General features: G+C 41.5%; 1 protein-coding gene across 1 annotated transcript in view; it reads right to left on the bottom strand.

The window, feature by feature from the left end:
• The window catches only part of LOC115312180 (coagulation factor X-activating enzyme heavy chain-like), a 71,697-nt gene that overhangs the window by 38,218 nt on the left and 18,584 nt on the right, over nt 1–14,895 (bottom strand). The window contains exons 4-8 of the mRNA XM_040220237.1: nt 13,532–13,658; nt 11,872–11,904; nt 10,791–10,921; nt 7,186–7,254; nt 6,937–7,094 (exon numbers count right to left, since the gene is read on the bottom strand). Coding sequence (XP_040076171.1) covers nt 6,937–7,094; nt 7,186–7,254; nt 10,791–10,921; nt 11,872–11,904; nt 13,532–13,658 — 518 coding nt within the window. The remainder of the gene's footprint in view (nt 1–6,936; nt 7,095–7,185; nt 7,255–10,790; nt 10,922–11,871; nt 11,905–13,531; nt 13,659–14,895) is intronic.

Here is a 14,895-nt window from a genome sequence, read left to right as displayed (position 1 = left end):
GAAGTTCAAATTCGGAAAAGCTCGGTCGGCACATGCCGAAATCTTGAAGAAAAGTTTGGCAAAGATTCAGCAAAAAATCGGCAAACGTCTGCGCACGCGCGCGAACGTGACGGGGCCATGGATTACGAGTGGACGCCGAGCAGTAGTGCGGTTACCATTGCACAGTTTAGTACAACCAGCGGTTGGGGCAAGGTGCGGAGTAGGCAGCACGGTAACTGCGCGTTTGTGAGCCCTTGCGAGTGTGGCTCTCTGCAATATTCTCTGTCTCAAGAACAGAAGATCGACCACTAATTTACGCAGTCCACTGCGCAAGTGCCAAATGATGCGGTACATTCTGGATAACGTAATTTTAATTTGACCTTTCCATTATGCAACGAGGTAGTTGAAACATTGACTGACAACTGACAATTAAGGGATATTCACACGAGGGAGAAATTCCGGGGATTTCTCCCCGGCACGCGCGCATCACGAGACGAAAACGCGAGGCTTTTGCACATAGCAAAGCCTGACGTTTTCGTCGCGGGATGAACGTGCCGTGGAGAAATCCCCGGAATTTCTCCCTCGTGTGAATACCTTTTGTTCGCAGCCCACTGCTGTCAAACGGGCAGTGTCCCGAGAGCTGGCCAGGATGTATTGGATGCAGGTGCCATCCTCGTCATAATGTGATACGTATTTCCCCCTTCTTTTCTTTCCTTTTTAAGTACTTTCTGTAGTGTGTATATTCTGTACATATATATGTCTGTTTTGTTTTTCCACATGTGGTGGCGGGCTGGCAGGCACTCTGGGTAAGCGTTTTCACCTATCAGCCTAGCCCCACACATTACCACATTCCAGTACGTGCAAATAAAATTGTTTTTTTTATTATTATTGTTAAAACAATCCTGTTTTCATCTCACAAGTAGTTTGTGCCAAAACAGAATAATCTTGCTTTTTAGTTCGCGTCATTTCGTGATTTTCATGTATCGGCATAAACTAAACCGAACTATAATGATCGACGTTGCACATCCGACCTTCCTAACCCTTCCCATCTTCCTAAACGTCAATGTGTCTCCTAACGTCAAAGACCGTCATTTTAAAGGTTAAAAACGGCATGTTGCGAATATGTGACGCACACTTTCATGCAAAGCTGACATCAAGTGACTCAAATCCAAAAACATGCATATTTACAATATCGTTATCTTTTCTGGTGAAGGCTCAGCAAACGTTGCATTCGTTTTCGCCCACGAAACGGTGGCTCCCAAGGGAAGTCAGAACGCAGTGATTGCCTTTATTTTAACAATGTAAACACACTTGCATTCGTGTGCTGATGAAGCCTCAATAACAAAGCTCTCCTAATGCGATCCGTGACTGCGCCGGCTAGTACCCAACCTCGTTGTCACGCCACTTTCTGCAAGCAGACACTAAAATTGGCAGTAAACACCAAAAGTTACACCGATACAATTATTGTGTAGAATATCATCTTATTTAGCAATAACTGTGTCAACTGGCACTACGGGTTGTATTTATGTTAAGAAAGAAACACAAAGCCCTTTTTTGTCAGAAAAACTAAATATCCACGTTAAGTCTGCTGCGCCGAATCCCCAAATTCGGCGTCAAATTTTCGATTCGGCAAAGTTTGGCCCATTACTAGTGAAAAGTGTCGAACCGGGGGGGGGGGGGGGGTCTGGTGTGCCCCCCCACTCAAAGATAAGGTGGTACGCCACTGTTTATGACCCAGCTGACATAAGAAGTCCTTCGTCTCAGCCATACCACACATCGTCGCACCACGGCGTACCGCCCGCAGACCAACGGGCTGACGGAAAGACTCAACAAGACCATCGCCGACATGATTTTCACGTACGTCGACGTGGAGCACAAGACATGGAACGAGGTGTTGCCATACGTCACCTTTGCCTACAACACGGCCGTGCAAGAGACCACAGGGGTTACACCCTTTCAACTGGGTCATGGTCGCAAAGTGACGACAATGCTGGATGCGATGATATTCCACGAACCGGCTGTCGACGGAAGCGACGACACCAAGGTGGTTACCCAACGGGCAGAAGAAGTCCGTCAGCTCGCCAGACTCCGGATTCAAGCCCAACAACGTATCGACACTGGCCGCTATGACCTTCGTCGCCGGGACGTCCACTTTCAACCCGGAGACCGGGTATGGGTGTGGACACCGATCCGCCGCCGTGGTCTTAGCGAGAAACTACTGAAGCGCTACAAAGTGCTTCGTCGACTCGTGGATCTGAACTACGAGGTGATGCCCGACGGAACGTGGACTTCGTCACGCCGCCCTCCACGACCAGAAGTCGTCCACGTCGTGCACATGAAGCCGCACTACGCTCTATAGGACAGTGGACCTCATGTGTTCCAAATGACTCTGAAGTTTACCGTTACTTCTGTTTGCTTTGTTTTGCTTTGTGCTGAATCGGGGCGATGCACTTTTTAAAGGGGAGAGTAATGCCACGCGCGCAGCTGGCTAACTAGGCAGCGCGCGCGTGGCATAATGGTTATCGCGCCTGCTTCCCACGCGAAAAGCCAGGGCTCGATTCCTGGGAGCGACGTGTATATTGTTTATTCCTGCAATTTAGTGTTCTGGAAAATTCGCGAATCCTGTTGCTTCTTCGGGGTCGAAATGTTATACGCGTCGAACTTTCTACGCCGATTATTCCAGAAGCCCACGCGTGTACATAAGGAGTTTCGCGTGGTGAGCCAAAGTCAGTTTCGCCCCAGCGTTCGATTCTGCTGTCACGCCGACTTCGACGCCCGCGACGCTCTGCTTTATTTTGTCCCTTTTTATTTTGGGGCACAAGTTCGCTCCATTAAACCTTTAGTTTCTCAAGTTATTATCGCCTCATCACTTGTCATTCGTGACAATATGCAGAAACTTCGTATTAACGGTTTCCATGGTGCTTTCGCAAAACTCGCCTAGGGGGTAACTGCCGGCTATACTGTTGTATTTCCGGCTTATGCCATTACAAACAGGGTTTTTAGCTGGCTTAAAGCTTTGAGCATTATAGATGGTTTATTACCATATGTGCATTAACATAAGGGTTCGTCTTATACTACATAAGATATTGAAAATTATAATAAAACTGAAGTCTCATTCCATCTATTTATTTTATGTTTTATTTATATACCACAGATGGCAGGTCTAAACGTTAGAAAGCCTCTTTTGGCTATTCGTCTTACTTGTTTTACATTTTTAAACTGTGATTAAAGTATGATGCAGCGCTCTGTGTTGTTCGTTTCTTTTACTCGTCCGTTGTTTTTAGCGCTTTTAATCCTGACAAACATGGATCACCAACTAGCCCAAGTGCATACCCTTCTCAAGTATGACACGCTGACTTCAGATTCCTAACAGTTACTTGGCAGTACACCACGTGGGGTGTTCGGCAGCACGAGTCGTGTGCGGTGGTATTGGGCAGTTCGAGAGGGCGGCACATTTTTGAGCGGAATTGTTCCGCTGGGGAATGCTAGGATTGGAGCATAAGAAGGGCGCAGAGGCCCCTCTCACGAGAGGAAATAAAACGATCAGGTAGCATAGACCCATGAATGGTACCATTAGTTTGAAAATACTGAACTGTCTTTCAGGAAAGAATCTAAAGCTTGATTTCTTGCTTTAGTGGTCGGATTTCTGCTTGGTTTTCTCAAGGTCGTTCCACCCGAAGTGTTCCACGTAGTTCGACTCAAGTCGTTCTACGCGCGTTAGGACTGTGACGCTTCATGTTTATTTCGTCTCAGCTTGTTTTTTTATTAACCGTTCTTATTTTTCTTACGCGTTGTATCGGAACGATGCTCTTTTAAAAAGGGGAGGGGGGGATAAAGCCGCGCGCAGGGCCGAGCATGCAACGCTCGGTCACTCACTTCTAGAAGATTCTCGTTTATTCTTAATCGGGATGTAAATTTTATCATTTCGTCCTGCTTCCTCGTTCTCGAAAGTGACGGCTGATTCCAGCCCCGAACGCGCGACGATTGAGCATTTTGGGCCGAATATTCCAGATGGCGACGCACACTGGATAAGGAGCTGCGCGTGGCCGTTTCGGGTCAGTCTCTCTTTCGCTTGCTGTTACGCCACCGAATCGCCGCCCACTTTTCTGCTGCCTCGACGCTCGTTCTTTATTTTGTTTGGCACAAGTTCGCCGAGTAAACCTTTATTTTTTATTCACTGTTCATCACCTCGTCGTTCTCATTCATGACAATATAATGTCTATCAGTAGAGTGATACTCATGAATAATTTTCGTTTGCGCAACAACGTTGACTAACAACTTTAGAAGGAACATTGAAGCGGTTCATACTCAAATTAAAGGTCTGGATTCTATACGTCGTTACTATCTGGCAGCGCGTTCTTGGTGGATGCATTGACAACACATTGAAGGTATGCTTACGTTGTAACTGAAACGCGTATGTCACATTTCTAAATGAAATTGTGGACAGGGCGTCGGGGCTTTTCTTGGGCTATATTTTTATATCGGGCGAAGTAACGCGAATACTTTTCAATAGATGTGAAACAAAACATTATCTTTTCACATATTAGTTTAGCTGGTCTGGTCACTCATAGTAGCTGCCGTAAGTAAATACTGGAATTGTAATATGACATAAAAGCCAATAAAAAGCGTTAATTCAGAGATTTTCTTTCACCAGCTTGCTGACCTAGACGGTGATCCCGCAATCTAATGTAAACCAAACACAATAAATACACTGGAAAGACGGTATTCGTGCAACTTACCACTTTTTTTTAAACCTCTGTTAGAATGAATATCAAGCGGTCTGCATATCTACTTGCTGCTATGCGCTCTGCTATGCAAAGCGCATAGCAATGAATAAATAAGAATTCAAAAAGCGCAAAGGGTATGCTCACTCATAATAAAGCATAAATAGTATAACCATCCGGAATTAATTTTAACACCGATCTTCACCAAAGGGGATCAGCGGAAATCGAACACACAACCATGCGATCCGCAGTTCGACGTGTTTGCTCGGCGCTGCGAAGAGGAGGTGAAAGGGCGCACAGGCAGCTGGACTAAGTACGACTCGACGCCGACGGCTGCCTGCGGTAGCACGCGACTATACGCGGTGAGTAATACTGATTTCAGCGTACTTAGACCAAAATATTTAGTATCTATGCGACCACTTGTGGCAAGTCGTACTCAGTCCAGTATAGTCAGTGTGCAGGGGACCGTCCGCAGCGAGTTACACTTTATCCAGCATAATTTGATATACTTAATCCAGCATACGTGTTCAAGCATCACAGGGTGGATCACATTGTACCAAGGGAGAGCGCAGCGTCCGTATGACGTCACAATTTCAGGTGAACACAAAGTTTAAAAGGCGTAATAAACCACCTCCCCTCACGATTACTCTAATTAACACATGGGGTCCTCTCCATTCAAGAGCCCGAAGAATTCGATGCCCTACACGCTCACACCTACATGTAAAACCCATAGGAAACGTTGCATTAAACATGTCCACTCCTGAATTAATTTTTACATTATTCTGATAAACCTGGAGAACACAAGAGTGTTGTGGGTGTAGCGCATACGAAACCACCCAAAACTCCGCCAACCAGCATATCATATCATGATGGAGAAATAATGCGCGCACGACACATTACGTGTGGTTTATGAAACTAATCATGGAAAGTTTATATTAAAACACACACAAAAAAACGACCCAGTCTGTGTGGCTTATCAGAAGGATTAAGACAAGTTAATATGTTTGTCCATGCTTTCAGTGGATAGTAGAAGACCATCTGATATTTGCGCTATTCGTGCAATAATTTTGATATATTTATTTATGCCGAAGGTACTTTGCAGAGCAACTCGTTCTACTCCCAAACGGTGCGCAGAAAAACGTGTTAGGAATTGGCACTTTCTCTAAGAAAAAGTAAGTACTGATATTTTCAGTTTTATTTTGATGTTTTCTTAATTGCTGCATTATTTACTTGATGTTATCTGAATGACGTCATAAAGTGTAAGGTGCCCAGTTGCCGTACGCGCTTGAAAACACAAATGAAAGGAGCAGCGTTCTCAGCTGCCCAAATACACTGCTCTACTTATTGGATAATTCTGATTCTAAATATTCCAATATTTAATTTACAAAAGATTTTTTTCACCGCAAAATAAACTACGAATCGCCGAGCGCTTATTCTTCGCCCAAATGTAACGCTAAAGGTCCGAACTATATGCCAAAGTTTCAGATCGAACCGATAACTTATTCAAAAGTTTTAAGTTATTTTCTAAAAAAATTATTATGAAAATAGCAGACGACGGATCTCTCGAATACGTGAAGGTATGTGTCGCCAGAAGCGTAAAACATGCGGCAGATTAGCCCCGTTTTCCTATGAATGGTTCAGAAAATTTCTATAACTTTCGAATAGAATATCGATTCGTGCTGAAACTTTGCCATCTGGTTCGGACCTCAATCGCTACCTTCGGGCGGTGAATGAGCGTTGGGTGATGTGTAGTCTACTTTCGCGGTGAAATACAAAACCCTGTAAAATATATTTTAGGGCACGGTATATTTGCACGGCTTTAATTGTGTGAGTACTGATTGCGCATATATTTAACAAAAAAATGACAGTACAAAATATAGGTGAATGATTGGTGTACGAAATTTTACGAAGCTAATTTGTTGCTGTTTGTAAAGATTTTTAGACATTCATTTTTTATTCATTTCATGCCAACAAACGGGTGAATGAGCTGCATTTTATAATAAAAACTAGAAATACCGCAGGTTCACGTGCAATATATGCAAAATATTATGTTAATAAATACCTTATCTACTTTATGACACAGTTTTGAAAGTTTTAACCAAAGCACAGGCATTCGGAGTTACGTATAGGTATGTTCCCATAAAGCGAGGTACACCTGACTTCTCGACAATCACTTCAGATGATTCGCTGCTTAAGCTAGTAAACAAAAGTATATAGAAACAAATTATCTTACTTTGTAACGAAGGTGACGAGGTCCGCCTTAACATTGATCTGTCCCGTGTGAACAGCCTTCGCAAGATTATCCAGCGTGTCTTTGGAGAGCATATATGTTTTCTTGTGAGAGGATTTCCTCAAGTCATCTGGTGCCACTACAGTTCGCGCGAAAAAGTCCTAGAGGAAAGCGTAATTTTACATACAAGATCTTTTAGCAACGCAGAAAACACAGTGATCATTTCAAAGAAAAGCATGAAAAGCAACGTACCCCTTGAAGAACAGCAACCAGAACAAATTGAACTAGCGGATTGGAAGTAGCTTCATATCGCATGTTTACCTGAAGAGACATACGTGTACAACTTATGATGTGTTTTATACTAGCGCCGTAAGTTTTGATCGAGTACCATGAAAATACGTAAAACAGCAAGAAACCTATTTTTTCATATTAATATGGTTTTCCATGGGAATATCATATTCCACGATTAAAGATAAATAAATATTTAATTCCTACCATTATTGTCTTATTTGGTGCACATAAAGGACATTTTTGTGCCATCTTATGTACTGTAAGATTGACACATTTCAGTGTACTGCACTAAAACCGCTATTTTTAGCTGCTTAAATACTTGGATTTTAATGGCTGATATTGGGCTTGCTTATATCATTGGTTATAAATCATTTTCTCAATTATCAGCAATTTTGTGTTTATTCTCTGGGGAGAACAAGCGGCAGAAATCATTTCATGCTGAATTCACGAATACCATGAAAAAGGTACTCGGATCAAAAAATTCCAAGACTGATCATGTAGCGTAAAAAAAGATGGCAGCACAGTGATGCGCGCTCAGCAGCCGAAGGAAGGGACCTTCGTGTCTCGCTATACCAAAGGGCGCCGCTGTGTTAATATTCGGAGCTGCGCTTCACGAGTTTTCGTGACCACGTGCATGGGCACAATTGCGATCTTACTATAGACTACAAACCAGAGCGAGAGCGAACATCAACTTTGCGTCAAAATTGACAAATATAAAGCAGAGACCTTCGATATGATTCAGCAGGCTCGTGTAAAAAAGCAGTGAATTTCGCGAAGTTTTTTAAGTGGCACTCGCGCTGCAGGAACGGCAGAACATCGCTGGAAAATGAAGGGCGGTAGGGCGACTTTATTCGACCTCTCCTTGACTTCGGTGACGTTCTGCCATTCTTGAGGCGCGTGTGCCACTCAAAACACCTCGCACACCTCACTTTTTCTTTTGCATAAGCCTTCTAAATCATTTTAGAGGTCTCTTTTTTATGTTTCCTGAGCTTGACATACAAGTGATGTTCGTTCACGCCTTGGTTTGCAGTGTATGGACCGATCGCCATCATGCTCGTGCATGTGGTCAAACAAACTAGTGTAGCGCAGCTCCAAATGTTCACAGAGCGACGCCCTTTGGTATGATGAGACACGAAGGTTCTATACTTTGACTGCTGTGCGCGCATCACTGTACTGCTCTCAATTTCTACGCAACAAAATTAGTCCCAAAACGTTTTGATCACCTCTCGTACTTGAAATCAACGTTAGATGAATTATACCGTAACCTCAGAAATTGCGGTGACGTCTCTTGTTTGGCATCGCACGAGCCGAGTAAACTAGAACATTCGGTGAGAGAACACCGAATTGTTAGTGAAGTTTTATTGAAACAAAAACGCAAGATGGGCAGAAAAAAACATCCTTCTAGTCTGGCACATTTGAGGAGGGAAGACTTCCTCCCGAAACAGCTGTGTCAAGTATCTTGTAATTCTCGTTTCTCCCAACGTTAACAAAAAGCTAACAGATAATGCTTCGAAGAAAGCGATATATGTTGTTTTGTTGCTCTTTCTTTGTGTTTTGCCCGTTGTTTTTTTTCTTTTTTTATAAAGGCTTTAATAATTTACTGCTGTATTGCAAGTTTTTGCTATTTTTATCATAAGAAATGCACAAAATAAACAATAGTCAGTTGTGTTATGAAAGCACGCTGCAGCGCGAAAATTCTTGGAAAGTTGAGCTTATCGGTCAACAAGATATTCCTTAACCAGAGAACTTTGCAGAAGGGCAATATTGCCGCGCGCCAAGTAGGCAGCGCGGCCGTAAACGGTTCTCGAATTCACCAGAACACCACCTTACAGTGTCAACAAAAATGCGGAGCCGCGGCCAGGAATCGAACCCTGGCCCTTTTTTTTTTTTTAATCGAACCCTGGCCCTTTGCGTGGGAGACAAGCGCGATAACCGGTAGGCTACGGCCGCGCCGCCTACTTGGAGCGCGGCAATATAGACAACAACCTGTGCCTTTATTTTGTTTATGTGAATGTCTCAGGAATGACTTCGTTCTGACTTTATTAAAAATGTTTCTTTTCTAGCCTTCCCAGCATGGCCACAATTCATATTTTTTCTTTATTGTTCTAAACACGATTTGCACTTATCGAAATAAAAAAAAGTTTTGACTAATGGCTCGTTTTGTGTTTAATTAATGGCACGGAAAATTCAGGTACACGGTGTGCTGGTACAATTTGGCCTAGGCAAGAGGTGGTTTGGTTTTTCGTGAAGATAAAATGTCGTTGTAGTAAGTAACTAGTTTAGGACTTAATGTTTAAGCAAACACTTACACTAGGACACTTAAGACTACTTACGTGAAGGAATGCTTTCACAATCCTTCACGTAAACAGTCTTAAGTGAAGGAATGGGAAAGCATTCCTTCACGCAGTGCATTCCTACAAGCAGCGTGCCATGTCTTTCTTTTTCACAAGGTGCTCCGGCAGTGACATCACGCTCCCCCACTGCGCAGACACGGTGAACCCCTCCGGCTCCATGCCTTCTGTGACGGTATATCTGCGTTGCTGTGCTTTTCTTTGTGTTTCATCTCTGACGCACGTCCACTTTGACTATGAGCGCCCCGCCGGCTTCCGTGAAGAAGCTTGTGATATGACGCGTCGCAGCCAATGGAAATTTAGGTACCGTTTCACTGCTACAGACGCCGGCTTCGCTCCATGCGACCCCCCCCCCCCCCCCCCCCCAGTTATTGCTTTCTCATTAAAAAGGCATAAGAAACCAGGACACTTCCGTTGTGAGGCCTGAACCGCCAATGGCAACACATGTTTTCAAATTATGGTACAGATTGTGCTGTGATGGTCCCCATTGATTGGCAAAATGTTTGATCATCAAATGTTTCAGTTTTGTAAACGTCTGTTGTATACTTTAAAATAATGAAATGAATGAACTATACTTGTATATTTATAGTGGAGGATGTCCACAAGAAAAGATCGTACATTCCTTGCGCATGAAGTGCTTGTTAGAACATTTAAGCAAACCGGTTTTCAGATACCAATGTATTTGACTGTAAACAGCGAGCTCCAAATTAGGTAGGCTTGACATTACTTAAATGTAATTTTGAGTGTTCAAAGGGTAGCATTTTTAGTTCCTCGCACAAAACAAATAGTTGCTATTTTAAGAGCGATAAATCAGATTCTAGCCGTGTTGAAGAGTTGCGTAGACATGTTTGGTAATACCCTTAAAACATTAGTGCTAATAGAAACCGTGTGCTGAGAGTTAAACATAAACAAATATTCGGAAAAGTTTTTTGTTTTGTTTATGTGATTGGTGTCAGGGCAGGCCACATTTTGGTTATCTCGAAAAGTTTCTGAACAGCAAGCAATCCTTAAAATGGATAATTAGGAATGTTCTAAATGTTGTCTAATGATTCCTCTGGCTACTGTGAACAATGTTTTGCATAACGTATACCTTTTGCATAAAGTACATAACGCATAACATAACGTATATAAGTTGTGCTTCGCACTTGAAAGCAGGTAGGCAAAAAGAGTTATATGAAAAAGTAAACAAAATGAACCAAAACCCAGAAGTCGTACCAGGACAGTTGTCGTTGCAGCATATATTAACATACTTCTTTCATTTGGAAATTCCTTTTTGTGGTGGGGATCAAAAATAAATGCCATCTCGACCGTGAAAACTTCAGGAATTTTAGCGGCTTGTTGCAACGCTGGAAGAACAAAACTATCATAAATGTGGTTCAAATAGCCGAAAGTGCATAAAAATCATTCGTTACCACTTACTCAGTAGAAAAGCAATGAATTGATTGCAAAATTTAATGCACTCCAGAACTACCTATTCTTTGATTCCAGAAATACGGAACAAATTTGTGTCCAAGAAAAGAATATATAATACTGTACTGTCTCCGCTACTCTTTTGGTCTCGTCTTGGATATACCAGGATCTGTGTCGAAGACAAACTGTTTGAACAAATTAAAGCACCTGTAGCGGAAATCTTTCAGATGTTAGACGACACTGCCGAAATAGCTCTGAAAGGAACACAAGTCCACACACGAACAGACTCTTCTGAGCTAAGTATAAATATCTGTGTCAATATATCAACATGTGCTTTTTTATATCTCGTGTTTCGATTGATGCTCTTTGGTACGGTTCGTGGTGAATATTTTTTTAATGCTCCTTGGTCTCCCCCTTATTTTGTATGTCTTTTTTATAAGTTTCTTTAAGGACCTTTTTTCGCAGGAGTGATTACGTCATAATGTAATGCTTATTATTTTCATACACACACAGTGGGCACGAACAAATTTTATTTGGTATCGTTTTTTTTGCAAAGTTAAAATGATGCCACCAAAACCACTGTTCGTTAAAAGGTGCTTCTTTGATAAAGCAACTTAAACGACATGCTTCGTTCGCAATGCGACGCTATCTATACGAATAAAATGCAAAAAAAAAACAACAAGAAAACATTGATGCCGTATTACTGCTGACTGGTTCGTGCAGTGCCCAGTTCACATCATATGTGGTATTTTCAAATTATCAAATAACATTTTACTAAATGCGTTTTCTTAGTGAATATTTCTTGAAGGGTTCTTCGCTGTTGTGTTATACTATATCTTGTAAATAAAATGTAATATATTAGTTCTAGGTAAGTGCCATTACTTACGTGGCCTAGCCCAGAGATTTCGTTCAGTTGGGACTGTAAGATAAACAAAAATTGGTCGTATTAGAATATCGAGATAATGCCGCCAGCCTAGTCAAAGTTGACAAAAAATAAAAAGGAAACTTGGTCACTTTGTTAGCGTTCTTTTTCACTCAAAAAACGATGCTTAGATTCACGTTGGAGAGTTCTTTACGGGTAATTCTTTACACCACAAGATTGATCGCGAAGTTTCGGGGGGGGGGGGGGGGGGGGTTTGTTGGTATTGATATATCTGGACGATTCAGACTCTGCAAGAATACTAAGTGGATGTTGATAGTTTGTCGCCCATCTTTGCTCTCACAAGATGTAAGGTAAGCCTTTTCATTTGGAGGCGCATGTTCGTAGAACCATTATTTTTTAGTTTTCTTTAAGTTTGTGTTTTAATTTGAGATCGTATTGGCACATAATTTCAGACTAGCATTTTTTAATTATTATCTCTGCAAGTATTATTATCTATTTATTATTATTATCTATACAAGAAATAGCTAAACAGACATTTATTCACTTCTTTTGGTCATGTGACTCTGTTCTCCTGGCACAACCGATTAAACTGTTGAAATATTTATCACGATTAAAACGTTAATCAATTAATTTAAACGTTAATCAATGAACGGCCCACTCTTATAAGCATTCGTTGAGGTTAGCGCTAAGGGCTTTTTAAAAGTCTGATGAGAGTCGCTAGCCGAGTAAAAAAAATCGTCGCTGTGACCAACGATTCACGTGTCTAGGAGGGCTGTTTGTTGAAGTCGAAAATATTCTACTTTAGAAATGCCAAGTAATATTATATTATCCTCTTGATTCTTGTGTTAGTTTGGGCATGTAATGTGTCGGTTTGCCTTGTTCTGAATTGAACCAAAAGCTTCGCAGATAGTACTTAAGAAAGCAAACGAACGTAGTCTAATGTTTGCCCAACCTCATCCGATGTGTGGATGTGTGCGTACACAAGGAAAAGGCGCCGCCCTAATCATGCTATTGTAATTTATTGAATAAACAAATTTCTCTATATTTATATAATAAAATTTCTATTAGAGCGCAGGCGAGCTGTTGTATTTTACCATTTTGATGAAATACCCGAAACAGAGGCAAGAAAACCAGAAACACCAACCGTGGAAGAGAAAGAAAAGGTGACCGGAGTACAAAAGCTCAAACTCAGTGAAAAGTTTATTCAGTAAACCTCTCTTACATACATTTTACCTTCAAGGTTTCAACCATGTCCTCACGAAAGGTCTAATAATTGTTTCAGCTCTAAACCAGAACACTTCGGCCTTCCCACTTGCCCCTCTTTTTCCGAACAACTGCTGACGTTAGCAAATTGCAGTTATTCAGAGAAGGGGGCAGGTAGCCGGTACGAAGTGTTCTGTGGTTGGGTTGTGAATAAAGAGTGGTGATCTTAAGAGTAGGATATATATAAGGAATTTACTGAATAAATGCTCAGCTGAGTTTAACACTTTGTCCTTTTGTCACTTTTTCTTTCTTTACACAGTTGATCTTTCTAAATTTGTCCCTCTGGTAAATCAGAAACATGGCGTTATTTGAACCATCGTTTTATTATTTATACTTTGGGCTGGTAATTACAGGAGAAGACAAAAGCACTTGGCATGCGAAGTGCAGTGCCGTATCTCACCTATGTAGTCCGTTTTGTACTGCGCCGGCTCCTCGATTTTAAAAACTTTGTGCGCAATCTGTCCATCTTCAGAGCGTCCCATCAGTGACAGCGGAGCGATTCTCAGCGTGTGACCCAGAGCCCCGCTCTGTGTGTAACGGTGAAATAGTTTATGCAAAGTTCTGATTTCGGAAATACCTCATCGAGTCTTAATTAATATCGCTGACCCAGTTGGCAAAATAATAACTTAATGGAAAGTAAATGTGTTGGTTATCTAATAAAAATGAGCGATTATTTTTTGACAGACTTATTGTACACTGCAAGCACTTTTTTGAATATTAATGTTTATGGTTGAACTGGAAAATGATGAGGGATGTGCGGGGATAATGCTGCGAGAATAGTTTTCCATTTAAAAATGATTAGCATAAAATTCCTTATTCCCCGAATAGAATATTTGCTCATTACATTAATATGATGCTTAAACATTTTATGGCCAATAAATATTTATCCATTCATTCATTCATGGGAATCACGTAAGAGGGGGGGGGGTGTTCTGAGGGTTATACAACAAATGCCAAATACAAACTAAAAACAAAACATGATAGACTCCGGACAAACTAACGGCATTTATACAATATTTAAATGTTGAAGAACGAAGCTCATAACAAGCAAATGTAACTTTATAGCAGGAAAAACGTCCTGCTGGGTCTACGATGGTAGCAATGGAGAATGGGAGACTGTTCCAGTTTTTGATGACATGGGGACGAAATGATTGATTAAAACGGTTCGTAAAACCAGAAATACGTTTGAGGGTGCAGGGGTTCTTAAAGAGGCACAAAGGTGGATGAAATCCGCCTGTCCTCCTTCGTGCAATCGACCGGTGATACCAATGTACTTCGTACTGTGTAATACTTATATCGTACTTTCGTAAAAACACATATGCGAACTAATTCACTAGACGTTATGTCTAGCTTTAATTGATGAAGAACCGCGTTTTTGAAATTTGAACCACGCCTTTTCTACAAACACAAATTATATCTTATATGCAACACTTGATGTTTCATAAATGTAGCTGTCAGATTAGTTCTTACTACCCAGTACTTACTTGTTTATGAAAAACGACTGTTGAACGCCGCATGACTTTTGTCTAGTATGCATGTTAGTGATTCACTTTTATTATTGAAAACAAATGTAAAGTTTGCCGTACGCTAAAGTAACCGCAGCTAAAAATAATTTGTAGCTTATACAGAAGTGCTAAAGGTAAACTTAGATAACCTTTATGAGATACGCGCATTAATGTTAGTACACAGATACAATGCCGCGTTTGCTACAAAAAACCTCAAGTGCTTTCTGGGATACATTCCACGCTTTTATCAGGGGTATGC

The sequence above is a fragment of the Ixodes scapularis genome, unplaced genomic scaffold, assembly GCF_016920785.2.
Source record: "Ixodes scapularis isolate PalLabHiFi unplaced genomic scaffold, ASM1692078v2 PGA_scaffold4__175_contigs__length_147842914, whole genome shotgun sequence".
Classification (NCBI taxonomy): domain Eukaryota; kingdom Metazoa; phylum Arthropoda; class Arachnida; order Ixodida; family Ixodidae; genus Ixodes; species Ixodes scapularis.
This window is presented reverse-complemented; position numbering and strand designations above follow the sequence as displayed.